At 53.8% G+C, this 26,805-nt stretch overlaps 1 protein-coding gene across 5 annotated transcripts in view; it reads left to right on the forward strand.

Annotated features, from left to right (window-relative positions):
- PALD1 (phosphatase domain containing paladin 1) overlaps window positions 1-21,738 on the forward strand; it is a 94,371-nt gene extending 72,633 nt beyond the window's left edge. For all 5 annotated transcript variants that reach the window (XM_035714952.2, XM_025434327.3, XM_025434324.3 and 2 more), the window contains exons 16-20: window positions 194-334; window positions 456-527; window positions 2,494-2,634; window positions 17,857-18,012; window positions 19,977-21,738. In XM_035714952.2, coding sequence (XP_035570845.1) covers window positions 194-334; window positions 456-527; window positions 2,494-2,634; window positions 17,857-18,012; window positions 19,977-20,129 — 663 coding nt within the window. In that variant the 3' untranslated portion in view covers window positions 20,130-21,738. The remainder of the gene's footprint in view (window positions 1-193; window positions 335-455; window positions 528-2,493; window positions 2,635-17,856; window positions 18,013-19,976) is intronic.
- Window positions 21,739-26,805: the final 5,067 nt, after the last annotated feature.

The raw sequence follows: 26,805 nt of genomic DNA on the forward strand, positions 1-26,805 counted from the left end.
CCTGGAGGCAGGTGACAGTTCACTACAAGCACGCGGTCTGGCGTGACCTGCGGGACTTGGGCCGTGAGCGTGACCCAGCCGGGGCCCTGGCCGGCCCAGGACAGCTGCGCTGGGGTTGCCGTTGGGAGCGGCAGGTGCGTGGGGGCCGCCCGGGGTCCCGCTGCCCGACGCACACCCTGGTCTCCCCACCCAGGATTTTGACCGACTGCTCGAGGCTCTGCGGGCCGCCCTCGCCCTGGACGCGGGCACCGGCTTCGTGTTCAGCTGCCTCAGCGGCCAGGGCCGGACCACGACAGCCATGGTGGTGGCCGTGCTCGCCTTCTGGCACATGCAGGTGTGTGTGGACAGGGCAGGGGGCACCCGGGCCCGGGACGCCGCTGGGACAGAGGTGGTGTGCAGGGGAGGGCGCGACCTGGACGGAGGTGCTCCCGGTCCCAGCCGCTGTCCTCCCTCAGGGCTTCCCCGAGGTGGGCGAGGAGGAGCTCGTGAGTGTGCCCGATGCCAAGTTCACCAAGGGCGAGTTTGAGGTGAGCGTGCCCCTTGGGGCCCTGCGGGGATAGCTGGGTGAGGGGAGAGGGCAAGTGTTGCTGCAGGTCTGGGGGGTCTTCAGAGCTCTTCTTACTCATATCACCATCTTCCTCCTTGTCCTCTGAGTGCTCCCCTGCTCCCATTTCACAGATGAGCAAACCGCAGCCGGGTGAGCGTGGCCCTGGGCCCTGGCAGATGGCTATTGGAGAAGGGGGGGCTCGACTGACCCCCCTGCCTGGCCCTGCCCTTGGCTGCCCCTTGCCCTGGAGGAGGCCTCTGGCCACGTTTTGTCTGGGTAACGCTGACGACTGCCCAACAGGTGCCTGGGCCCCAGCTGTGGCTGGTGACCTTGATGTGGGGCTGTGGCGTGTCCCACTCCACCCTCATTTCAGTCCAGGGCACTGGATGGACGGCCACTGACACTTCCTGTACTATGCGCCTGCCACACGCCATCATCCCAGACACCCTGCAAGTGGGCGGCAGGGACCCTATCCTACGGCCGGGGGATGTGGAGCTCAGAGCTGGCATGTGGCTCTCTGGTGTCGAGGCCGTGGTCGGCTCCCGCCTAGATGGCTGGCCTCATCACATTCCCTTCCCCTGCTGTCCCTGCCGTCCTATCACCCTGGCCTCTGCGCTCTCCCTCAACCTTGCCAAGTTTCCTCGGCTTCTTGGCCTTCGCATATGCTCTTCCCTCCCCTGAAACTCCTCTCTTCCTAATCCCTGCTGATTGGCTGATTCTTAGATTTTTATTTTTTAAATTGTGGTAAAATACGCATACCATGTAATTTACCATTTTAACCATTTTTTAAGTGTATGGTTCTGTGGCATTGAGTACGTTCACTTTGTCGTGCAACCGTTACCACCCTCCAGCCCTCCAGAACTTTCTCTTCATTGCAAACTGATCATACCCATAAAACAGTAACTCCTCATCCCTCCCTGCCCCCAGTCGCTGGTGACCACGGTTCTATTTTCTGCCACTATGGGCTTGACCGTTCCACATACCTCATATAAGTAGAATCATACAGTATTTGTCCTTCTGTGTCTGGTTTATTTCACTCAACATCATGTCCTCAGGATTCATCCATGTTGAGTGTCTATTAGAGTTCACTCCTTTGGAAGGCTGAGTAAGACTCTGTTGTGTTGGACATACCACATTTTGTTTATCCACTCATCTGCCAGTGGACACTTGGGTTATTGTTGCCTCCTGGCGATTGTGAATCATGCTGCCGTGAACAAGGGAGTACACATGCCTGTTCAAATATCTCCTTGCACTTTTGGAAGTGGAATTGCTGGATCGTATGATAATCTGCTTCATTTTTTAAAAAAAGATTTTATTTATTTATTCATGAGAGATGCAGAGAGAGAGAGAGAGAGGCAGAGACACAGGCAGAAGGAGAAGCAGGTTCCACGCAGGGAGCCCGACGTGGGACTCGATCCCCAGACTGCGGGATCATGCCCTGGGCTGAAGGCAGGCACTAAACTGCTGAGCCACCCAGGGATCCCAAAATTTTAAAATATTATTATGTTTTCTGTTCAAGTTCTTTGCCCAGTTTTGATTCAGTTTTTTGTTGTTGAGTTATGGGAATTTTTAAATATATTCTGGAAATTGATGCCTTATTAGATAATGTGATTTGCAAATAATTCCATTCCTTCTGTTGGTTGCCTTTTTATACTGTGGACGGTGTCCTTTCTCTTGTTACCTGTCTTTCTGATGTCATATCCAAGAAGTCGTTGCCAAATGCAATGTCATAAGGTTTCCCTCTATTTTCTTCTGTAAGTTTTATGGTTTTAGCTCTGTGTTTAGGTCTTTGATCTGGTTTGAGTTAAATTTGCATGTGAAGATCCAGTTTTCCCAGCACCACTTGTTGAAATGGGCCTTGAGGTGGCCTTTAGTGTGGGGTGAGCCTGTTGCTGGGATTGGGGGTCCAACCTACCCCCCACTTTTCTCTGCTCCTCGGGCCCCAGGTGGTGATGAAGGTGGTGCAGCTGCTGCCCGACGGGCACCATGTGAAGAAGGAGGTAGACGCAGCCCTGGACACGGTCAGTGAGACCATGACGCCCATGCACTACCACCTGCGCGAAATCATCATCTGCACCTACCGCCAGGTGAGCCTTGCCCCGACCCAGGTGCCCCTCCCCTAGTGCACAGCGAGCTTGTGGCTGACTGGATGTGAGGTGGCCAGGGGTCCCTCATCGGTTCTGTTACTTCTGCACCTTCTGGAAGTGATCTGTGAAATGGAAACACGCCCAGCCTCAACTCATCCTGGCTTGATTTGGGAGTGCTTGATGAGCTGCATGCTCTGGTGACAGTGATGTTCAGAGTGTTTGACAGCTGTGGCAGCCCTGGGACCGGCCAGCCATGTGGCCAGTCAGAATGAACACACCCTGTCCTAGACTCCAGTGCTGCCCTGTGTTAACCCTTCAGTTTCTGGGTCATGGGGGTGCTGAGGGTCCCTGGCAGGAGTCATATTGGCCTTGGCCACTCCAAGGTCTTGGCAGGTGACTGTTTAATGACTGGCAGGGCAGCCGTTCAGTGTTTTAATGGCTGATGATTGATCCATGCCTACCACTCAGGACCTACACGTATGTCTATGCTGCCTGGGGGCTGGGGCTGGCCCCCAGATTGACCTCTTCTGTTAAAAATTGTGTTTGGATAACTCATTTAATTATAAACATTAAAAGGTTTCCATAAAAGTACAAATTTTGTGTAAAAATCCATAATTTCATCCTGTGTAGGAAAAAAATGTGCCTTTCTTTTAGTTGTCAGCAGAGCACTGTCATACACAGTTCCCCTGGCCCCGTCATATGACTTTCTGGGAAAAGTTCACCCACCCCCATTCCAGAGGCCAGGATGTTGCTGACCTCAGGGGTGAGAGGAGAGGGATCCCTGGAACCGGTGGGTCCAGCGCTCCCTGGTGGTGGGGGTGGCAGGTGGGGTGGGGGTGGAGCAGAAGCAAAATTCAGTCATTCCTCCGTATGGCCACCAGGTGGCCTTAGTGAGCTGGGCCTGGGACAAACTCTCCAAGAGGCTGAAGAGCAGAAGGCCTTCACTCTCTCTGCCTTTTTAACCCGGGTTGCACCCTAGTTTCACACAGGAGCTTTGAAACATAACCATGCCTGAGTTCTATCCCTAAAGACTTTGGTAGGTCTACTTGGGGGCTAAGGTGTGGGTCTTTTTTTAAAAGTTCCTTAGGTGATTGCAATGCAGTGTCAAAGTTGAGAACCATCTAGTCTAAGCAGGAGTCCCCAGCTGTGGTGAGTTTCAAGGTCACCTGGAGGGCCCCCGTTGCTGGGCTCCAGGTCTGAGTTTCTGATTCCATAGGTCAGGATGTTGGGTGAGCTCTTAGATGACACGGATGCTCCTGGTGGGGGGCCATACTGGGGGATCTGTGCAGTCCTGTCTCACCCTCTTGCTGTCTTCTTAATAACAGCTTTATGCAAATAGAATTCACATACCATACAATCCAGTTATTTAAGGTATGCAAGTCAGTGGTTTTTAGTACATTCACAGAGCTGTGTGGCCGTCACCACAGCCAGATACAGAACGTTTTCATCACCCCGTTTCCCCCTCCCCCAGCCCTAGGCAACCGTGCATCTACTTTCTGCCTCTATGGAATTGCCTGTTCTGGACATTTCATAAAAATGGAATCATACAATATATGGTCCTTGTGATCAGCTTCTTTTACCTCAGTGTGACGTTTTCAAGTTACATCTGTGTTCTAGCAGGGATCATTATTTCACTCCTTTTTATGACCTGTATCCTGTTATATGGCTATATCACTTTCTGGTTTTGATGTCGTGCCTCATCTAAGGTCCTGAGAATTTACCTCTAAGAAGTAAGTAGTTTTCTTCTAAGAGTTTTATAGTGTAACTCTTGCATTTAGTCTTTGATTCATCTTGAGTTAATTTTTATATATGGTGTGAGGTAGAGATCCGACTTCATTCTCTTGCATGTAGATATCCAGTTGTCCCAGCACATGTGTTGAGAAGACTGTTCTTTCCTCATGGAGTTGTTTTGACTCCTCTAAAAAAATCCATTGACTGTAAATGTGAGGGTTTGTTTCTGAGATCTCAATCCTGTTCCATTGATCTATTTGTCTATTCTAGGCCAGTAGCATACTGTCTTAGTTACTGTGATATTGTAGTGAATTTTGAAATTAGGAAATGAGTTCTCCCAACTCTTTCTTTTTCAGAATTTATTTTGGCTATCCTGGGTCCCTTGTGTTTCCATATGAAATTTAGGATTAGCTTGCTAATTTCTGAAAGAAAAAAAAAGCCAGCTGAGAGTTGATAGGTATTACATTGACTATGCAGATCAATTTAGGGAGTGTTGCCATCTTAACAATAGTTATTCTTTTTTTTTTTTTTTTTTTACAATACTTACTCTTTTGATCCATGAACAGGAGATGTCTTGACATTTCCGTAGATCTTCTTTACTTTTTTTTTTTTTTAAGATTTTATTTATTTATTCATGAGAGACAGAGAGAGAGAGAGAGAGAGAAGCAGAGACACAGGCAGAGGGAGAAGCAGGCTCCATGCCAGGAGCTTGATGCGGGACTCGATCCCGGGACTCCAGGATCACGCCCTGGGCTGAAGGCAGGTGCTAAACCACTGAGCCACCCAGGGATCCCCTTTTGTTTACTTTTTTACAAGATATTTGAGAGTTGCCAGAGTGTAAGTTTTATATTTCTTATGTTAAATTTATTCGTAAGCAGCTTACTGCTTTTGTGCTTTTGTAAATAGAGTTGATTTCTCAATTTAATCCTTTTAAATTTAATGCCTTTTATTTGATTTTCTTGCTTAATCACCCTAGCTAGATCCTCTAGTGGAATGTTAAGTAAAAGTAGCTGGCACAGATATCCTTGACTTGTTCCTGATCTTAGAGGCAAAGCCTTCAGCCTTTCACATTAAGTATGATATTAACTGTGGCTAGATGTTCTTTGTCAGCTTGAGAAAGTTCCTTTCCATTCTTAGTTTATTGAATTTTTTTTTCTGTGAGGAGATGTTGAATATTGCCAAATGCCTCTTCATGTCTGTTGAGATGATTATATGGTTTTTGTCCGTTATTCTATTGATATGGTGTATTACTTTCATTGAACTTTGGGTGTTTTATTTTTTTAAAGATTTTATTAGTTTATTCAAGAGAGACAGAGACAGAGAGGCAGAGACACAGGCAGAGGGAGAAGCAGGGTCCATGTAGGGAGCCTGATGTGGGACTCGATCCCAGAACCCTGGGATCACATCCTGAGCCAAAGGCAGACACTCAACCACTTGAGCCACCCAGGTGTCCCTGAATTTTGGGTGTTAAACCAACCTTGCATTTATCCGAGTGGGATAAATCCTACTTGGTCATGGTGTGTATCTTTTTACATTGCTAGATTCAGTTTGTTGAGGATTTTTACATTGGATTCTTAAGAGACCTTGCCCTGGTCTGTAGTTCTCTTTTTCCTTTGATATCTTTGGTTTGGTGTTAGGGTCTTGCTGGCCTCACAGAATGTGACTGGCTCACTTTTTTGCAGATGAAACCAAAACCTCGAGAGGAGAGAGGTCATCATTAAGTGCAATAGTCAGCTCGGGCTACCACAACAAAATACCGCCACCGCATAGCTTAAACAGCAGAAATTTATTTTCTCATATAGTGGGGGCTGGAAAGTCCAAGGCAAATGTTCTGACTGGCTTGGTTTCTAGTGAGTGCTGTCATCCTGCTTGCATATGGCCACCTTCTCACTGTGTCCTCTCAGGGCCTTTCCTCAGTGCCTATATGTGGACAGATAGTGGGGAGGGAGAGAAGGAAGGAAGGGGCCCTCTGGTATCTTTTCTTCTAAGGACACTAATCTTAGAAGTCTTGGAACTGCTGATAGAAAACAAAGAAAGAGGTAAAAGCAACCTTAAGCCCAGTAGTTGGGATGTCACAGGCCAGTTTTTAAAAAGGGGAAGGACCTTCCTAGCATTGCTAGTGTATAACCTTGTTCAGTGTGTCCATTTTAGAGAAAGGAAGGAAAGAAAGAAAGAAAGAAGCAAACATTTAAACACCTCACTACTAGGACACCTGGGTGGCTCAGTGGTTGAGCGTCTGCCTTTGGCTCAGGGTGTGATCCTGAGGTCCTGGGATCAAGTCCCACATCAGGCTCCCCAGAGGGAGCCTGCTTCTCCCTCTGCCTGTGTCTTTGCCTTTTCTCTCTGTCTCTCTCATGAATAAATAATAAATAAAAGAAAGGATGTCTTAGTACCAGAAAAGTAGAATGGACATTATCTCAGGGTAGAGTTCTTGAGTAGATTAATGTTTCTAATCCCAACTACTGGCCTGCTCGGTGTGGGTGTGTGGACTCTGGGAATGGTTGGATTGTTGTGGGCTGACAGGCAGAAGGAATGCGGACGTGGGAGTTGGAGGAGCCTGGGTTCGGACAGCAGCCTTCATCCTCTCTGACTGCCCATGTCCCCACCTGCTAGGCTAGACCAGTACTGCTCCTGGGCAGGGCTGTGTGTGGGAAGGACATGAGGGACAGGAAACATGGGGTTGGCCTATGACACATGTTAAACTAATGGGAGAGCTCTGAGGGTCACTGTAGGGCCAGGTGTCCTGTGATGTTCTCCGTAGAGACCCTCAGATTTTGGTGCTCAAGGGCTTACTGGGCATTTGTCCCCTCTGTTTACAGAGGAGCCAGAGAGCTGGTTGTCTTGAGTCCCATGTGAGTTGCTATCAGAGCAGGGATGAGAGGCAACGATCCTCACTCCCAGCCCCAAACCTCTTCCCTGACCATGTCACCCTTTACCTGAGGGTCTTGATCCCTGTCGTCTGGTGGGTTGTGGGCCTCATTTCCTGAGGCTCCAGAAAGGCACCTGCTTTCCCTCCAGTGAACTGACTTCTCTTGAAATTGTCAGCTGTTTCTCGCCCTTGGTACCTGGCTATTTATTTAAACCCCTGCCCTCTAACCAGAGGGCTGGAAGTCTCCACTCGGTGCCCAATGGAGCCTGTAGCTGTCTGCCCAGAGCAGGCCGGGCAGGGATTTATCACCCACATCGGCTCTGTTTGCTTGGGAACATTCTAGGTCCTGTCCACATTCTGCCCATCTCAAGTTTTCCTCCTGGGAGCCCACAGCCGTGGGATTCTGAAACCCTCGTCAGTATGTGGTACCTCAGATTCCTGGCCCGCAACCCCCCAGGTTCCCCAAATACTGAATTTCCCTTCCCCGGCCCCTGCCAGGTCCAGCGGGGAACTTAAACTTTAATAATTAGCAGTTAAGCAAACAGTTCCTGGAACTCGACGTGTGTGCTTCTTCCAGCAATAAAATGATTTCAGGGTCCCTGGCAGAGAAGAGTGGGAGCATTTGAGGTCCCTTCCCTGTTGTGGAAGAGAAAGGAGGGCTCGGAGTGCAGGAGCCTCTGCCTGTGGGCTTGCACGGTGAGGTTGGGGGCTGTTTTGAGCTTGTTGGTTGTTATAAAGACAACATCGGACCATAGTTTCAGCTCAGGGACACTTTATCCTGTTTGCCAAAGAGCCTTCCATCATCCTATTTACCGGTCACGGCGTCTGCCGAGCAGAAGTGCCCGTGGCCATGTGCTGTTCCTACAGAGGCGGCCCAATGGCTCGCTGTCATTCTCTGGCCAGGTGATGCGTGGTGAGCATCATACTGCATGTTGCTCTGTCTCTGGTGCAGACAATTTCTGTAGGCTGATGCATGGAATTAGGATTATTGACAATGTTGAAAGGTCAGATCTTACTTTTCTTTTAAATTATTTTGGAAAATTTCGAACAGAAGCCTTCAAACTTGGAAGAATAATTTCACGAACCTTTGTGTGCCTGCCTCCCAGCTTCTGGAATGACCAATCAGAGCTAGACTTAGTTCATCTAAAGCCTATCCAGCCCCCAGCCCCACCCTCTGGATCATTTTGAAGCAAGTTCCAGGCCTCAGTTCCTTCCTCTGTCAGTATTTCAGTACATACCTTAAGGTGGAGGAAACCTTTTAAAAAAAGAGAATTATCAGCCATTATTGTCCCTGAAACCTAGAAGTTATTTCTTACCACTCAATACCTGGGCAGTGTTTAGATTTTCTCAGTGGTCTCACAAAGTCTTTGCAGTTGGATCAGGATCCAAACAAGAGCCACAGATCACATTTGGCTGGTGTGGCCCGTGGAGTCTAGAACAGCTCTTCTTCTGACACATAGCCCCTGAGGTGATCGGGTTGCTCACTAGGCATCCTATAGTCTGGACCTGGCTAATTGCACCCCTGAGTTTTTTTTAAAAGATTTTATTTATTTATTTATTCATAAGAGGCACAGAGAGAGGCAGAGACACAGGCAAAGGGAGAAGCAGGCTCCATGCAGGGAGCCCGACGTGGGACTCGATCCCAGGATGCCAGGATCACGACCTGAGCCAAAGCCAGGCACTCATCCACCATGTCACCCAGGCATCCCACATCCCTGGGTTTAACTGCGCTGTGCCACAGCTCCTGTGTTTCCTGTCAATGGGTAGAGCCGGAGGCTTGATCAGATCCAGCTTGGTATTTGGCTGGTATAGACACGGTGATGCTGTGTGCTGCCACAGGGGTACAGAAGGCCCTGCAGTCTCGCAGCTGCTGGCGTCCCTCCCCTGGATCCTTTATTTCATTGAGGGTTTGCATAAATGGTGATATGTTGGCGCTTTCATTCCCTCTCCATTAATTCCAGAAAGGTACTTCCCCGAGGTGTGATGGAGGAAGGAAGGCAGGCGCAGGGCTTGGTTTTTCATTTGACTTGCTCATGTTCAAAGGAGGTGTGGGAGGTGCTTCCTAAAGCCCAGGGGGAGCGTGTTTGATGTGGTGAGCCCTGCGTCTCCTCCAGACTTGGATGGACTTGGGGTCTGTGAGGCGGGTCTGGGTGACCAGGGTGGGCTGGGGGAAGGAGGACACAGGGGCTCCCGAAGGGAAGCTGGGACTTGCTGGCAGCCAGTGCTGGAGGCCAGGGGACCCAGCCCCCACACCCAGCCCTAACTCAGAACCAGCGTGGGAGATGCCCCCAGCAGGCTGACTGTGCATTTTCACATCCCTGGTCTGGCTCCCTCCTTACTCCGTACCTGTGCCTGGTGAAGGGCAGGTTGTAACATCATTTTTGCATTTGAGGAAGGGGAGGTACTGGGTTTGCCCAACAGCCCACAGCTGGTGGAGGGCAGAAGGAGAGTGGGACCCCAGAGTGTGACACCCAGATCAGGGCCTCTGTGCTTCCCTGGATAGAGGAGGCAGTTTCACTGCCCTCCCACCTTGAGCCCTTGCTGCTGTGGGAGAAAATGAGAACTAGAAGCCACAATCTGTGCTCCTTGTCTTCCCAGCCTGAGGAGGCCAGAGGTCAAGAGCACATCCCAGACTCGAGTCGTAGGTAGAGACGGGGGGGATGGGACCCAACGTGCACACACGTCTTCCACAGAGACAGGCCTTCCCTGGTAGGACAGTCTTGGCTCCTCTGTCTGCCTGGGCCCGTCCCAGGCTGCCTGGCCTCTGAGCTGCAGCCCAGGGTTGTGTCCTCCACTCTCTGGAGCGTCAGTGAGACTGGGCCAGGACCTGATCAACCCTGCGTGTGCGAGGGCGCCAGCATGCTCAGGGCATTTTAAAAAACCACCTCAAAAGGGAAAAAGAAAGAGAAAGCTCTTTGAACTAAGCCACTCGGTGAGGTTGTGATAGAGATGACAAGGTTGGGCCCCAGGCTGAGGAGAATCTGGGATGGCCACCAGCCCACAGTGGTGACACCATCTGGTGGATTAGTTGTTTCCTGCTGGGCCTGGAGGGGGAAAAATTTTGTGACACAAACCAAGGTCAGAGCTCCTGGAGGAAGGCCTGCTAGAGTCATTAATGCCAGGAGCCTTTCCCTTAGCCTGGGCTGGTGACGCTCATCCTTAGTGTTCTGTGTTTAAAACAGTCTGATGGGTCTCCCGTCTGTCCCTTCAGAAAGCGTTTGAAGAAAAACTGAGATAAACGTAGCCACACCGAGAGAAATGAAATGTCCTTTGGTCTCAAATGGAGATTTTTTTCCGAGACAATCTTGAACTTTGAGCAGTGCTTTTAGAGTTTTAGTCTCCTCTGGTCCTCAGAGTGGCTGGTAAGGAGATGTTGGTGGGCTTTACTAGACCATTTTACTGAGGAAGGCGCAGAGGCCCAATGACATCATGACCAGCTTGAGGCAGGACCAGAACTTCCCTTCCAGCTCCTCGGCCAGTTCCTTTTCTCTCTGACGGCCACGACCCAGGGGGCCAGTTTTGTTGTGGTGGAAAAAGGAAGGGGCCAGTGAGGAAGCCAGGGGGCCTCTACTGCTCACACCGGTCTGGCTTGGTGCAGAGTTGCCAAAGGTCAGAGATTCAGCTCGGTGCCCCCAAAGGCTAAGGTTATTATTTTAAGAAAAATATAGAGTGAGACAGCGCTGGCTCTGAGCCCCAGGCGGGGTCCCTGTCAGTCTCTCCACAGCTCTGGCTGGGCCAAAGTCATTCCCTGGAGACCTCATTCCAGTAGGTAATGTGTCTCCAGGGCCTGCGTCATGCAATTAGAGCAGCCCTGGGGCTCTGTGAGCTGTCACATAAAATATGACGGGAGGAAAGGGTTGCTTCCCGAGGCTCTTTCACACCCAGCCCAAAATAGAGCTAGTGGGTGGACGAGTGGCTGTCAGAACAGTGTATGTGTGTGTATGTGTGTGTGTGTGTGCATACGTGTGTGCATGTATGCATATATGCACACACGTGTGTATGTTGTGTGCCTGTGTTGTGCTCATGCACATCCATGCACATGTGCATGCATGTGCACGTTGTGTGCACGCATGTATGTGCGTATGTTGTGTGCATGCTTGTGCATGCATATGTGTGTGCACGCATCTGTGTGTAGAGCACATGTTGGCAGTGGCTGAGACCTCTTGCTTTCCTCTCCTTCCCTTTGTGTGGCTGAGCTGAAACAATTTCCACCCTCCAGGGGGACCTTCTGGTTTATTCCACAGCAGACATCCACTGAGCACCTGCAGTGGGCCAGGCTTGTTTCTAAGTGTGCAGCATCAGGCTTGGGAGTCTCAGTGGTTGGGGAGGGGTATAGATCTCTGCCGCGGCACACCGCCCGTCAGCGAGACCCTGCCTGTGTGCTCACTGCTGACCTTGTTAGGGTTGTGGTTGTCAGCGGGGGTGCCTCTGTCTGCTGCTCATCTCTCTTCTGCTGTGCAAGGGCTCCTCTCTGGAACCCTGACTCCCAGGCCCTGCCTGGCACAAGTAGGGCTCTACAGACGTCTGTCTGGTGAGTGGATGAATGGACAGAAGGTTGAATAAGTCACCATATGATGAAACAGGAAAACTGACTCCTACCTTCCTTAGGCCTTTTTGTTCTTGGGCCACGTTGTTGGTCTGCCAGGAGAGGGCGCGCTTGTCCAGCAACCAAAAATGCCCACGGTCTGGGATGGAAACCCCCGCGTTCTAGCCTTGGCTCTGCTAGTAACTGACTCCCCGCACAACCCTGGGCGAATTGCTTTGGCCTGTGTGGGCCTTTTCTTGCCCATCTAGCACCTGGGGTCACTGATGCTCTCCACCTGGCTTGAAGGGTGGTGGTGAGCACAGCCTGGGCACCAGGTGAGATGGGAGTGGGTGTCGGTGCGGTGGGCGGGGGCACTGGGACACCTGGCTGGCTCACCGGGTTATGTGCTGGGCAGTGGGCTCCTGAGGCCCATGTCTTGGCACTGAATTCCAGAGCCTGGCCTACGGGTAAACAACGTTTGTTGGATGAATGGCACACAGAGAAGCCCGTGGTGCCAGCCTTAGTCCCTTCATGCTTTGACAGTACTGAATGAGATGTGTTCTTTGGAAAACTGGTTACTTTTCTATGGGCCAAGGGCCATTTTTTCTCCTCTGGGGATGAGGTACAGAAAGCTTCCTTGTGCTGGAGGCCCCAGGACAGGCCCCAGGACAGGGTTTGCGGGGACTTGTAGGAAGCCCCCGGAAGCAGCTGGCCCTGATTGGTTGGGTCTGACAAGGAGGGGGTGGCACTGCGCTTTGGGAAGGATGGTGAGGTCGATGCTCCAGAGACTGGCCCTAGAGATTGGCCCCTCACCCCTAGAGACTGGCCATCTCCGAGGGCTGTCAGCTGCCTCCCCAGCTGGACAGCAGAGACCGCCGGGCCCTGTTCCTTCCTACTGAGCGGGTCAGGGAGAGGGCAGCAGGCAGGCTCCAGTAATGGGGGTGTCATCTGGCTTGGACGGACTCACACCCTGAGCCTGGCCTCACCTACTCTTCTTGTTTCTCTCCTTGGGTTCTCTTTCCGCACAGCCTGTGCTGCGTCCAGCTCTCCATGGGACCCTGGTGGGTTGGCTCACCTCTTTGACCTCAGTCTCCCCTTCTGGAAAGCAGAGGGTTGATCTGAGTAACCCCAGGCAGTCTGTGATGCAGGGCTTAACAGAAATGGGAGACAGAAGTATTAGTCACCAATTTGGCTAATATTTACCGTGTCCCTCCTAAGTGCCAGGCACTGTGCTAGTTCTGGAGATGCCTCATGAGCGGAACAGGGAAGTTCCTGCCCCCATGGATCCCACACTGCAGTGAGGGAGACACACAAGAAACAATACAGAAGTCAAAGTCATGTCGTGTCACATCAAGATACATCTGTGGGGATAGCAAGATTGCAGTTTTACAAATGGTCTGGGTCAGGAAGGGGCTTGGTGAAAAGGTAGCATTTGAACACAGACCTGAGGAGGCGAATGGGGGAGCCATGCTCACATCCAGATAGAGGGATACAGCATGTGCAAAGGCCCTGAGATGGGGGGGGGCTGGGCTTCCTGGTATGTTTGAGGGGCAGGGAGAGGCAGGAGAGGAGGTCAGAGGCTACAGAGGTCAGGGGTCAGGCAGGCGGGATGGGGCCCGGTCTGGGATTGCCCGAATGATTTCACAGACGTCGGCTTCTACTCTGAGTGCCAGTGGGGGCCTGTGCAGTGGGTTGAGCAGAGGAGCCAGGTTCTAGCAGGCTCCCTCTGGGGCTCTGTTGAGAATAGGCTGCACGAATTGGGGATGAAGGTGGCCTGGGAGGCCAGCCAGGGGCTGTCACTGAGGTGAGGTGGCTTGGCCTGAGGTGGTAAGAGGTGAGCGGCCTCTGGGAATGTTTGAAGTGGTTGACGAGATGCCCTGACTGGTTGGCTGTGGGGCTGAGGAAGGGCAAAGTCAGGGAGGAGGGCCGGGTTTTGGCCTGAGCAACGGGAAGGAGGGACATTCAGATGGGCAGACACGGGGGTGGGCAGGTTTGGGGAGAGTTCAGGAGGTTCTCCTGGGACGTGTTTTGTGAGTTTGAGGAGCTGGATCGATACCTACCAGGAGCCCTTAGGCAGGCAGTAGCACGTCATAGTCTGGATTCCCCAGGGGTGGAGGTACCATGTGGGGTCCCCAGTGTCCCGTCTGGAATCTAGATTCCAGATGGCATTGGAAGCATGGACCTGCTGAGTGGCCTGGGGGGACCGTGCTCATCCACCAGCCGGGTGCCTGCCACATACCTAGTCCGCGCCCTGGCGCTGACATTGGGGGGGTGGGGAGGAGGGAAGATGTAAACCTCCTTATAATCTGAGCCTGACCCCAGGCTTGTTTTCAAGACTGATCACTCTTTGGGGAGCAGAAGAGGCCGAGAAGAGGCTGGAGCGCTCAGAGCAGGTTTCAGGAAAGCTAGGGCTCAGCCTGGGTCTGGAGGGACAAGTGGAGCAGAGCCCGACCTGGCGAAGGGGAAGGGCTTTCCAGGCAGGAGGAGGGCTGGGGGGAAGGGTATAGAGGCAAGAGTGAGGCAGGGTGTGGTTGAGCTTGACTGAGGCGAAAGGGCCCAGGGTGTCAGCAAGCTGGGCACTTGGAATTTGTGTCTTACCTGGGGACTCTGACACTGGGCAGTAACAACCTTGTCTAGCCTCATCTGCAAACTGGGTGTCCCTCTTCTGCATAGGGTTGCCAGGAGAGCATGTTGGGATCTAACAGTCAGTCCTGGATGTGACATGCTCACTCTGGCACGTGGCATGTGCTAGGCCCTGGACACACCTGGGGAGGTGCATCAGCCCTGCCTCAGTGGGTATCTTCCATGTGGCCAAGAAAGAGCAGCGCTTCCGGAGAGCCACCGCCGGCGATGCTCGGCCCACGTTGACGCCGGCTGACCGCAGGCTTCTCAAGCTGAAATGCCCAGCACCCTGGCCACCTTTCCTAGGCCCCTTCTATTTTAGGGCCCAGTCCCAATGGATGAACAAGGCTTGTCCAGCTCCACCACAGCTAATGACAGCCTAGCCTGCCAGGCCATTTAAAAACAGCTCCACTATTTTTATCAACAGGAGGAGGCTGGCCTAGCCTCCTCCCCAGACAGTGCCCACATGGGGTGATTTTAAGGAAACCAGGGCCTTGATAGGAAGATGGGCCATCATCTCAAATCACAGACTATGATCGTGCAGGATGTGTCCACGGAACCTTCTAGGGGGTGTCAGGTGTCACCTTTACTTGGGGTCCGAATTTAGAGATAATTCTATCCTACCTTGCCGGTAGGGCTCTGAAGGAATTACCCAGCCTCTCTGCCCTGAATATTCCTCAGACCCAGTCCTCTCTGGTGTCTCTGGGAGGAGCAGGCCCCTGTCCCCATGGGAGCTGGGGCTTGGAGAGGACAAGGCTGAGGTGGTTGTGCTCTTGGGCCAGCCCCAGAGCCCTCACCTGCTGCGACCCTCATGGGCTGGGGGAGGGGGGTGGCACAGAGGACAACTGCAGAGCACCCACAGTAGCTGGGCCAGGGGATTGAGACAGGGCGGGTAACCGGACCAGGATGGGCATCAAAGAGGCGGTGGTATTTGAGGTGCGGTGGGAAGAGGGAGGGGGCAGAAAGGTGATCTGAGGAGGGGAGGGGAGGAAGGGGCCAAGAGTGGGTGTATCCAAGGTAGACTGACAGGAGAGGGGGCACAGAGGAGGAGGCAATGGGGGGGAGACCGGGGCCCAGGACAGGGTATGGAAGGCAAGTGAGGCCCTGATCCTACAGGCAAAGGAGCCAGTGAGGGCTTCTGGCAGAGGTGAGGGTGGCAATGGCCCCATGGCTGCTGTAGGAGATGACTGGAGCAGGACCAGGTGCCTCTTGTCTTAAGGATCAACCAACCAGGTGCTCAAAAAAAATTTTTTTTTTGTTTAGAAATTAGGCAATGGACAAAAACAAAAGGTTTTACTGAGAGACAAAGTATGGCCAGTACACCACCGCTCCGCTATCCCTAAGGAGGGCAATGCTGCCCTGCACGAGGCCCTTCCACCCCCTTCCCTTCCACTGCCTGCTTATTGAACAGTCTCCATCCCTGGAGCTTATTGAACATTTTTCTTGGAAGAAGGAGGGAATCTCCCCCACAGTTTGGCCAGGAAAGAGCCATTTTAAACTACTTTCAATTAGCGCTCAAGAAACATCCCGTGGACATGGGGCCTGTGCCCTCTTCGTCCTCGTGTTGTAGCTCTCCCTGCTGTTCCGTGGCTTGCTGTGACTCTTCGTGGTTTATAGGTGCTTCCTCGTACCTTCTGCACCTGAGCAGTCCTACCTCCGGGAACATGGGAGCTGAGAGTTTAAATGGCAGAACCAGGCCCAGAGCCCAGTTGGGGAGCCCTCCGACTGGGCCCCATCGCTGCCCACCTTCCACCCCCGCCCCATCCCCAGTGCTCCAGAGCCCCTTCTGGATGGTGTGGGTGGGCCGGCTGTGCAGGTTCCCGTGCACTTACTCAAACCCCAGGAAGGCTCTTACCTGAGGCAGAAGACAGAGGGGGGACCACGGGCCCTGCAGACAGTCCCAGTACGGCTCCTGGCTCTTGGGGCTGTGGGTCGTGTCATGTCGGGGGCAGTGGCCCAGAGGAGATGCACTGGGCTGAGGTGTGCCCATCCAGGTAGGCTTTCAGCTGTGGCCTAGCTTGGGGTGGGGGCAAGAGTGGGGTCCTTCCTGGTTCTGGGAGGCCCAGGGCTGGCTGTTAGCCCTCCTGAGGATGTTCCGGGTGCCTGAGGGAGCAGCCCCTGTGCTCTGTCTTCTTCCTGGAGTACAGAGAGCTGCTGGGGGCCCGGATGGAGGCCTGGAGGGTGTGCGGTGAGAAGGGGTGAGGTGAAGTGTGGCGTTCCTTCTCCTGGGCTCCCCGTCTGGGTGAGCTGCACATCTGTGTTGGGTCAGAGGAGCATCTCGGGCATGGTGCAGGGACACCCGTGCAGCAGGGAAGCTGACTCTGTGCGTCTTGGGGTGCCTATGATGTCCACACTGAGAAAGCCCCAAGAGGACCCCATCTAAATCCCTTTCCTCTTGAGCATTAGCTTCCTGTGAGCCTTCTATTAACCGGTCACTCCTACCCCTAAACCTTCAATGGTTCTCAGAAGCTAATGCCATGCTGCTGCACCCTGGCTGCACAGAGTCACCCCTGGCTGCACACAGTCTCCCCAGGAGCATCCCGTGTCTCACGGGCTCCCCTCTGATTGGTTTGGGCTGGGGCCTGGCATCTGTGTGCCGGGGTGGGAAGCCGGGCTAGGGCAGAGGGTGGGCTTCCTCAGCTGGCTGCCAGCCCAGGCCCCTTTCTTGTCTCTTCCCAGCCTCGTTCCGGCCAGACCAGCCCCTTCCAGTTCCCCGCCTGCTGGGCACCGTCCTCATGTCTGCACTGGCCCGTGGGCTGCTTGCTCTCTGCCCCCAAACCCCGGGCCCACACTGCCCCGCCAAATCCCACCCTCTCTGGGAAGCCTGTCTTTAATCATGTGGCAGTCCTTTATCTCTCTAGTGTGTCACCTGGCACCAGTCTCCTAGAAGGTGCCCAAGATGGCTTGTTAAAAAGATTGATGCCTTCCTCCTCACCCCAACACCCGCCCCCCCCATCTTTCTTCCTCAGCCACTGTATCTCTTGTTGATCCCCTGCCCTGGTGACCTTTCTAGGATCTATTCCAGCCTTGGGGGAGGAGGGCCAGGGCCGGAGGGCTGTATTCATTCACCCCCTCCTGCCCCTGCCCCTGAGCCATTTGAGAAAAGGGCAATGAAGTCAGTGAAGGACCAGTCGGGGTCAGAGGCCAAGATGAGGGTCCCCCTCCTGGCAGAGACACACTGCCCTGCCTGTGAGCAGCTGGAAGCCTGGGAGCCCAGGCCGCGGGGGTGGCGGGGAGGCCATGCTGTGCCCCCAGTTGGAGCCCCGATGGCTTCTCCTTGCCATCCGCTGGGCTCCCCTGTAACCTGAGCCAGGGCGATGCCCTTGACTGTGCTGTCCCAATCCCTGCCTCCTGTCCCGGCCTCGTGCCGAGGGCGGTGGGGGTGTGAGTGTGTCGGTGTGTAGAGCGTGTGTGGTGTGTCCTTGCCTGTTTGGTGGGGAGGACCCCCCGACTCCCACCCCGTGCCGTCCTGCAGGCGAGAGCGGCCAAATCGGAGCAGGAGGCCAGGAGGCTGCAGCTGCGGAGTCTGCAGTACCTGGAGCGTTACGTGTACCTGGTGCTCTTCAACGCTTACCTCCACCTGGAGAAGGAGGACTCCTGGCGGAGGCCCTTCAGCTCGTGGATGCGGGAGGTGAGAGGCGCAGGCTCCCGGTGGCCGGAGCGATCGTTTCTCTCCACAGGAGGCTTCCCCGACGAGGTCTTGTCTCGTTCAGCTGTGGGTGTCCGGTCCGGCGTCCGCACCTGGCCGGCGGCTGGGCAAAGTGGGATGAGTGGACAAAGGGAGAGGGAGGGTGTGGGGAGCAGCACGGGGCAGGGCGTCAGGCTGGGCCCTGCTCTGGGCACCCCCACCCCGGGACTGACGTTCTCTGGGTGCTTCCTGTGATCGCTGTGTTCACCCCTCACTGTGCCCTGCGAGGCGCAAGGTGGCGTGGTGGCCTGTCCCCTGCCGCCTTCCAGCTATGACCTTGGACCAGCTGACCCTCAGCGCTAGGGGGGAGATCCTCTTGACTCTGTAGGTGCCACCCCCGAGCGATGTGATGGGGATTCCATGAGATACGTGGGGGGCCGTCTGCCAGGCCCCGTGTGAGCCCGTCTGCCTCACGTGGAGGAGACTGAGCACAGACCGGTGAGGCACTTGTCCTCGGTCAGCAGCAGAGCCAGGCCCTCCGCTCCGAGCCCACCACGTCTGGCCTGAGATGTGGCCTTTTGTTCCACACCCACCCCACATTGCCTCCTGGTTCTTCTAGTTCTTCTCTGGCTCAGCTGGTGGTTACAGGGGCAGAGCTGCTGCCTTAGCACCTCCAGGTCAGGAGACAGGCCTCCTTCCCCCCTTGGCAGAGCGGCCTATAATTGCCCCTCCACCAGGATGCTGGCGTCTCCTGGCCTTGCCAGCCTGCCCTGATAGTTCTAATCTGCACTCAAGGCTGGAGTTAGCTCCTGTGGGGCAGGTGGGTGGGAGGGTGGGACTGGTGACCCCAGCCAGAGTGGATAAGGAGGGGCACTGGGCCTAGGCAGTGTGCGGGTGGGGTCAGAGCTGCCAGGGAACAGAGGCGGGGCGGGGGGCCACTGCAGTGCCTGGCGGCTGCTGGGTGGTTTATAGTGAGGACCAGCCTTGAGGGTGGTCTCTGGGCAGATGAGTGTAAAGTCAGGAAGCCTGTTAGGGGCTGGATCCCACCAAGGCCACATTGGGGCCATCCTCTTGAGCAGGCCTGGGCTTAGCTTCCTCTTTGGACCCCTGGGTATTGGGGGGAGCTTAGGACACTTATGCTTGGGTTCTGTTTGGAGAGTGGAAATTGGGGGAACCAGAGGCTGGGCAGGAGTGCGATGCCCTCCCCAGCTGAGCCTGGGTGGTGCATGTTGGGGGATGTCAAGGAAGGAGAGAGCTGGTTCAGCCAGGAGCATGGGCTCCAGCCTCAGGGGCTCTCAGTCCCTCCCTCCTGGGGATGAATGGAGGGTGGGGGTGAGGGTTGCCTTGGGACCTCTGGTCTGAGTGGAGCACATCCTCCCCATCTTCTAGGATGCTGGAGAGAGAAGGGGGCTGATTGTTGAATGGGTTGCATCTAGTGCCAGGCCTGGGGCCACCGGGCAACAGGGCTGATGGAGAATGTCCAGGGAGCCCCTGCCTGCCTGCCTGGTCCCCAACTGCAACAGCCAGCCACAGGGCTCTTGCTGGCTCCCATGCCCATGCCGCCTTCGCTAGCCCTCTGTGGGGTCCTGGCTGTAATGCCCAGAGCAGCCGGGCCTGCGACCCTGAGCATCTCAGTGGGAATACCCGGGCTTCATGGGCACAGGGGTACTTGGCCTCCTGTGCCACTCTTCTTCCTTACTGTCTGCTGGGTGCTTTCTGGGCTTCTGGAGCCCTCCATCATCGTCCTGGGGCATAGACACTGTTGTCCCCGTTATAAAGAAGCTGAAGCTCCTGGTCACCAAAAGGCAAACTTGCTCAGGTTGCAGAGCTGGTAGAAGGCCGTGCGGGGCCCCAGGCTCACCTGTGTGTTCGGCAGCCCGTTGAGGGGAAGAGGGTGTGGTGACGTGGCAGGGGGCAGGTGACCTCTCCCCGAGAGTACCGCCCCCATCTCTGTTGTCTTCCCCCAGGTGGCATCAAAGGCCGGTGTCTATGAGATCCTCAATCAGCTGGGCTTCCCGGAGCTGGAGAGCGTGCAGGCCCAGCCCTTCTCCAGACTGCGCTGCAGGTGGCAGGAGCAGAGCCGCAGCCCCGAGCCCTCAGCTGCCGGAGACTTCCTGTAGGACGTGCTGCCCCAGGCCCTGCCGCCCCCTCTTACAGGGCCCCGTGCAGGCTGGGGGTGCACCAGGTGCTCTTCAGGGGGAGTGGTCCCGAGGAGCCCATTCCTCAGCTTCCCAGAGAGCCTGGGGTGGGGTGGGCACCCTTTATTAAAACCAGCTTTTTATAGGACAAGTAGCGCACAGTTATACTTGTAAACAGCAGCCGCGTGGACCTCTGGGAAGGCCTCGTGTGTGCCTTGCAGGCTGCAGACGGTTTCCAAGGAGCTCAGTGCCAGCCAAAGCTCTCGCCATGTCCATGCACGCCCTCCTCTCCCGCCTCAGTGAGGTCCTCACAGCCTTGGGTGCAGAGCTGCTTTCCCCATCTTGTGTTCTCTTGCTGCCCTCCCCACTCGGCCTCTCCCCACTTGCTGCCTCAGCCCTGCCCTGGGGCCCCTGGCTCCCCAGTGAGTGGACAGGCTCTGGTGGATTTGTCACCTCACCGGCAGCTGTACCAGTTTCCTTGCCTCTCATGCCCTGTCTCCAACCTGGAGATTCCAAGAAGCACAACTACTGTCCTGCTGGGTCTGGCGGAGGCTCTGCCTCTTGTTCCCTTCCCCCTGTCCCTCCCCTGGGGCCGGCGGGACCGAGGAGGTCCCCAAGGAGCTAGAAGGGAGGAGTCCCTGTCGGGGGTAAGGCCTTTCTAGGTGGATGCAGCCCCGTGGAAGAGGCCTGCTCCATTTCCCTGGGAGCCAGGGTGGGAGGTGCAGAGAGAGCCCAAGCCCCCAGAGGCAGGTCCCTGTGCACGTCTTCCCTGCCTTGGAGCCCCGCTGGGCCCCAGGTCCCCCGCCGCTACAGCAGGAGCCCCGAGGACTGCTGGGTGACCCTGAGTGAACAGTGGAGTATGTGAGTCTCCAGGCCAAGGGAAGTTCCAGGCCATTCTTGCTGAGGACCCCTGAGCTTCACTCCAGAGGGAGCAGAGGGGCCGAGGCATGGTGAGCGGGAAGCCTCGGGAACAGCTCTGTCCCCACAGTGGGAAGGCTGCTGGGCCTTGAGTCTTGCGCTTCTTCCTCTGGGGCCCACTGTCCACCAAAGCCCTGGGGGCTGTGGCCGGTGCAGAGGCCGCCCTCCTGGCCTGGCTCGTGGTGGCCCGGGAGCCCTCCCTGGGTGGGTGCGTGCACTTCTGCAGAAAAACAGGTGGGTGGACGTGTCTCTGGTCACGGGAGAAGAGGCCAGAGTTGTTCACATCTACCCACTATTGGAAAACATTTGGCCTTCTTGGCTGAAGTCTTCTGCAAAACTACTGTATGTTTGTTCACTACCTTTTCCCATTTGTTTTTGTTTTTATTTTTGCATCTATTAGAGAGTTTTCATTTCTTTGCAGACAAGGTCTAGATGAGGGGTCAGAGATTAGGCTGAACTGGGAGGGATCCTCTGTGTTCTCACGGGTGGCCCTGACTTTCAGCGGTGCTGGGACCACTGGCCGGTTGCTGCGCCTCTTTGCCTCAGTTTCCCCGTTTGTAAAATGGGAGAATAATACTTGCCTACCTACCTCACAGGGGTGTTGTGAGGATTCATTTGTGATTTTTTTTTTTTTGTACAGAGCTTTTGAGCATTAAAAATGGCTAAATGTGAAGTGTGCCTGTCTGCTCTAATATCTGTAGTACGTTCTAGAACTGATGCTCCTTCAGAGTAATGGGTGGGCAAGGTGAGTTGAAAGCACCAGTTCTCAGAGAAGGTGGGTTTTTCCAGACATCCCTCTTTTTCTTCACATCCTTAATGTATGACTGTCTCACTCTGGATGCCCGGGGCTGAGCCTCTCCTTGAAGAAAGCCATGTAACAGGCTAATTCATGCTGAAGTGTGAAGGACTGTCGTGTTGTTCAGGGACATGGAGCAACATGGAAATTCAGGGGCTGTGACAGAGGGTGAACCTCAGGCTCTACTCCCTCCTCTCACTCTTGCAGGCTTTGCTTGGCCTCTTTTAGCCCCCAAATTCTTGGACACAATGGCATCGAGAGGTTGGTGTGTAAAGAGGCAGAGAGCACCGACCCCAGGCTCCTCTCCATGCTCTCCCAGCGTTAGGGGAATAAGACCCCCTGGGTTGTATTTCCACGGTCAGCTGGAGGTGGTCAGAATGGAACCCAAAGCTCCATGTGCTAGGGTTGGTGATCTTCCCAGCCTGGGAGGGGAGGCCTCCTGGGGTTATTTCCCAGCACGACAGAGCCTAAGGATGCTCCACGTGGCTTCTGAATGGGAACGTAGAGACATGCATACCGGCGTGTGTGCGTAGGTGTGCGTGGTGTTGGAGGGGACGCTTCTTGGCCCAGTGTCAGAAGGTCTGGGTAGGGATATAGCAGTGCGGATGCTGTGTTCACGGGTGTGTCCCCTCAGGCTCCCTGGGCCTGTCCAGCCCGTGGGAGGGCATCTGGCAGGTAGGTGGCAGTACTGGATCCCATGCCCGTAGCTCCTATGGTCCAGGGCATCGGAAGCCTCTGTTAAATGAGTGAATACAAAAAATAATAACTAAATGAGTGAATACACGTGAGACCTCAGAACAGCCCCTGACATGCCGTAAGCTTGCAGTCAGTTTTAGCCAACTTTGCAAAGTCTCCCTGCAGATCCTTTTGGGGTGCTCAGGAGTAGTCTCTCACTTATCCTGTGTCTGGTCATCGCTGTGGGGGCATCCCTACTGCTTCCGGAACTTCAGACATCGCTGAGGCCCTCCCTTGCTCAAGTGCCCAGGTTAGGTGGTGTCATGTGGGACAGGGCCTGGGGTCTGCGTTTACTTGTAGTTGAGGAACTTGCCTAGGTCCCTTGGCTGAGCTGTCGCCCTATCCTCCGCCAGCCCCTTGAGGGCCCAGCACCTAGGCCAGCAGCCTCGATGTGCCCAGCTGCCACTCTCTTACCCTGTGTTCTTTCCCAAAGGCTTCTGAGTCTTCTGGGGACCTTGCCACATCAGTTTGCCCCTGGGCCCAGACCAGATGGGCCTTCCCTGGGACCCTACCCGACTTAGGGGCGTACCTGTGGGTGCTAATGAGCACATGTAGGCTTCTGTATCTAAGGGTGTAGGTTGGAGACGGCACGTAGGTGGGCTGTGGGCAGTGATTCAACTGGGCTGTGACGGACAGCCCCGCCTTCCAGGGCCTGTGGTATTTCGGGGAAGACAGTCAACAAGTCATCCACACTGGGTATGGCGAGAACTGAGATGGCGCAGGCTGCCCGTACGCAGAGCAGTGAGTACGGTTCAAGGTCAGAGTTCAGCCCGGGGTCCTGGCTTCCATTGCTGTTGTCTGATGGAGCTTCTAGAACAAAGAAACACCAAGGACATGGACCTTGGGGCCTGGAGTCAGGCCACCTCACCCCAGGACCCCCACAGCACAAATGATCAGCGTTCTTTCTGACCCTGCTTACTCTCCCTGCCTGGACCAGACTCCAGGAATTGGCCATATTCTGGGACCCCTCAGAGGGCCTTTGGCTTCTCTGCTCATCCCAAGAACCAGTTTAGGATGAGCTGGAAAAATGGAGCGCCCACCCAGATGTTACCTGACAGGTCTTCCTTGCCAGGTCCAACCTCGGGTCCCACAGCCTCACCCCCAGCAGAACCCGCACCATCAGATCTTCACATTGGTTTTACCTTACAATGGGCTGTTTGTCTGTTTCTCACATAAGTAAGGCATGGTCAGCAGCCAGTTATGAAAATTCAACCAGTCTCTTTATCCCCCCCAGCCCCCACCCCCGCTCCACCCTCTGGCTGTTGAAGCACACCCCTCTCTGCTCCGGGAGCCAGAATGCTTTCAGCCTGCGTACCCTGACATTTGAGATTGTGGGTGAGTCACCTTGTCTCTCTGAGTCTCAAGCGTCCCCACTATAAGTGAGATTAAAATACTTATTCTGTAGGGGAAGATCAAACCTGATGTAGGGGCCCAGTGCCGTGCCTTAGCGCAGGGGAGTTCCTGCAGGAATGGTCTCTGCTGAGTTTGTTGATATGAGACCCGGAGCAAAGGAGTCCGGCTGAGGTGTCACCACAGTAGTGACGTGGACATGGGAGACTCCCTGGAAGTCGGGGAAGCTTGAGCCAGTAGGCGGGTAATGCTGGGGAGCCAGAGGCCCTTGGGTGCCCCCAGCTCCCCGGGAGGCTGAGCTCCCCCCAGGTCTCCTTCCCTCCCGGAGGAGCCAGTTCGAGGGGACGAAGGCACTCCTCAGTGTCTCAGGTGGCTGTTAGGGAAGCCATGCTGACGTCTCTAACAACCAGCGCAGGTGTGGGGCAGCCTGGCCCAGAGGGAGCCGGCATCAGGGCGGATCCCTGGGTGAGCTGACCAGAGAGTGTTTCTTAAATTTGTTGGCAGTTGGATGAGGGCAGACAACCCGGCTTCCAGAAAATTGCCCTGCCCTCCCTTCTCCAGGAGGGGCCACGGGTCGTACGGACTGTGGCCAGGACACCGCTGCTCTGTCTGCCTTGTGGATAAGAGGGGTGGAGAAGAGACGAGGACAGAAAGAGTCGATACCCCCAAATCTGCATGTGGCAGTGCAAACCTCCGATTATTTCTAAATAAAGGGAATACCCCATTTTAAAGGTTTTCAATATGCACCTCCCGTGTGTGCTCTAGAAAGGTCCTTTTTTGCTGTCCTATGTGAACATGCTGTTTCCCACTCTTGCCAGCACTGCTTGCTACACTTTTAAAGTTTTTGCCATTTTGTGGCTCAAAATAGAATCTCATAATTTTGTTTACTTTTGTGTTTTTTTTAATATGAACTTAATTTCGTGTGTATTGGCCACTTGTGTTTTTTTATGAATTGTCTGTGTCCTTTGCTGACTTTTTCTTTGGGGCGTTTGTCTTTTCCTTCTTGATTTATAAAGATGGTAACGCTTGCTTTCCCATATATGTTTCATTATTTTTAGCCTCACAATGTCATCAGACACATGCGTTCCCTTAGAGCCTGTCCCCTTCGTCCTTCTATGCCCTCAGCCTATTGGTTCTTAGATCAATAACCTTTGCTTATTTTATTAGGTTCTCTATGACTTAGTCAGGTGCTGTATTTGGCTTTGTTTATAGTCACATCCCATTTGGTACTCCAACAAGACCCCAAGGTAGTTTTAGGATTCCCATTTTACAGATAGGGATACTGAGGCCCAGAGAGTGTCTGATTCCAGGCCCAGCTCATTTCAGAGGTGGGTGTCGGAGCTAGCAATATTGGGATTCTCTTTGGTAGTGGAATCCTCTTTGACATTTTCAAGGATTGGAATCCTTCTGGAGGAGTGCCCTAGCTCTCTCTGGTTGGGTGGGGCAGGCGTTGTGGGGGACAGATGATTTCTCTGAAAACCCTCCCTCAAGGTCTTGCGGTTCTCGGACTCGATGTTGTTCAAACCCGTATGTTCTTTCAAGAGGTTCCCCTCAACGCCCACAAGAAATGCTTGTTTCCTATGAGTCACAGTGACAGATTTTCTAAGACTTGGACCTTTTAAGTGTGACTTCATATCTCCTCTTAGTGGATTCCTTCCTTTTCCTACCATCTGCTCACGTCACCCATGCGCAGAGCCTATGGGACAGCATGTCTACACTCTCCTGAAGGAACTGTCATTCTCTTTGAACTATGTGAGGCCGTCTTCTGGGCTGAATTAAATACCACCGGTTTATGACAATACCCACTTCCCCCTTCTTACTCTGACATTTGAGGTCACCCATCTTTTTAACTTTTCCAATCTGATGAGGAAAACAGTAGTCTTATTTTTATGTTAATGTGACTTTTCCAATTACTATTGAGATGGAACGTCTTTTCATATGTTTATTGGCCCTTTGAATTTATTCTCTTATGGGTTTATTTTTCCATCAGGTTGTCTTTCTTAGGTTAATAGGCCTAGGGACGCCTGGATGGCTTAGCGCCTTGATGGCTTAGCGGTTCAGCATCTGCCTTCAGCTCGGGGTGTGGTCCTGAGGTCCAAGGATGAGTCCCACATCGCACTCCCTGCGAGTGAGCCTGCTTCTCCCTCTGCCTGTGTCTCTGCCTCTCTCTCTGTGTGTCTCATGAATAAATGAACAAAATCTTTTAAAAAAAGATTAATAGGTATATAAATGTTTAATATGATCTATTTAGTTCATAGATAGGTAGTTGGCTAGATGTACAGCAAGTTCTTTCACTCAGTCTACCTGGTCTTAGTCACTATTTTATTTTAAAAATACTTTATTTATATGTTTGAGAGGGAGAGAGCACAGGTCAGGGAAGGGGTGGAAGGAGAGGGAGAAGCAGGTTTCCTGCTGAGCAGGGAGCCTGATGCAGGCCTTGATCCCAGGACCCTGAGATCATAATCTGAGCTAAAGGTAGATGCTTAACTGACTGAGCCACCCAGGCGCACCCTGGGCATATGCTCTCATTTCTCTTGGTTAGATACCTAGGAGGAGAGTGACGCACACGCCAGGTGTGTGTTAGACCTTTTAAGAGATTGCCACACTGATGAGCAGTTTCATCTCCACCAACAGAGTGTGAGGGTTCCAGTACCTCTACATCTTTACCAACACTTGGTATCATCTGTATCTGTAACGTTAGCCGTTCTGAGAGGTATGTAGTGGATCTAGTCCCATCCCCGCCCTCCGGTCACATTTTAAATGTATAACATTTCTAGTTCATTCTTTTATGGGGTTGGATAAAGCCTCATCTCTTTGAAGATCTTGTTATCTGAAGGCTGATTTGGTTAGTCCTGGTTC

Source organism: Canis lupus, chromosome 4 (genome assembly GCF_003254725.2).
Source record: "Canis lupus dingo isolate Sandy chromosome 4, ASM325472v2, whole genome shotgun sequence".
In the NCBI taxonomy this organism is placed as follows: domain Eukaryota; kingdom Metazoa; phylum Chordata; class Mammalia; order Carnivora; family Canidae; genus Canis; species Canis lupus.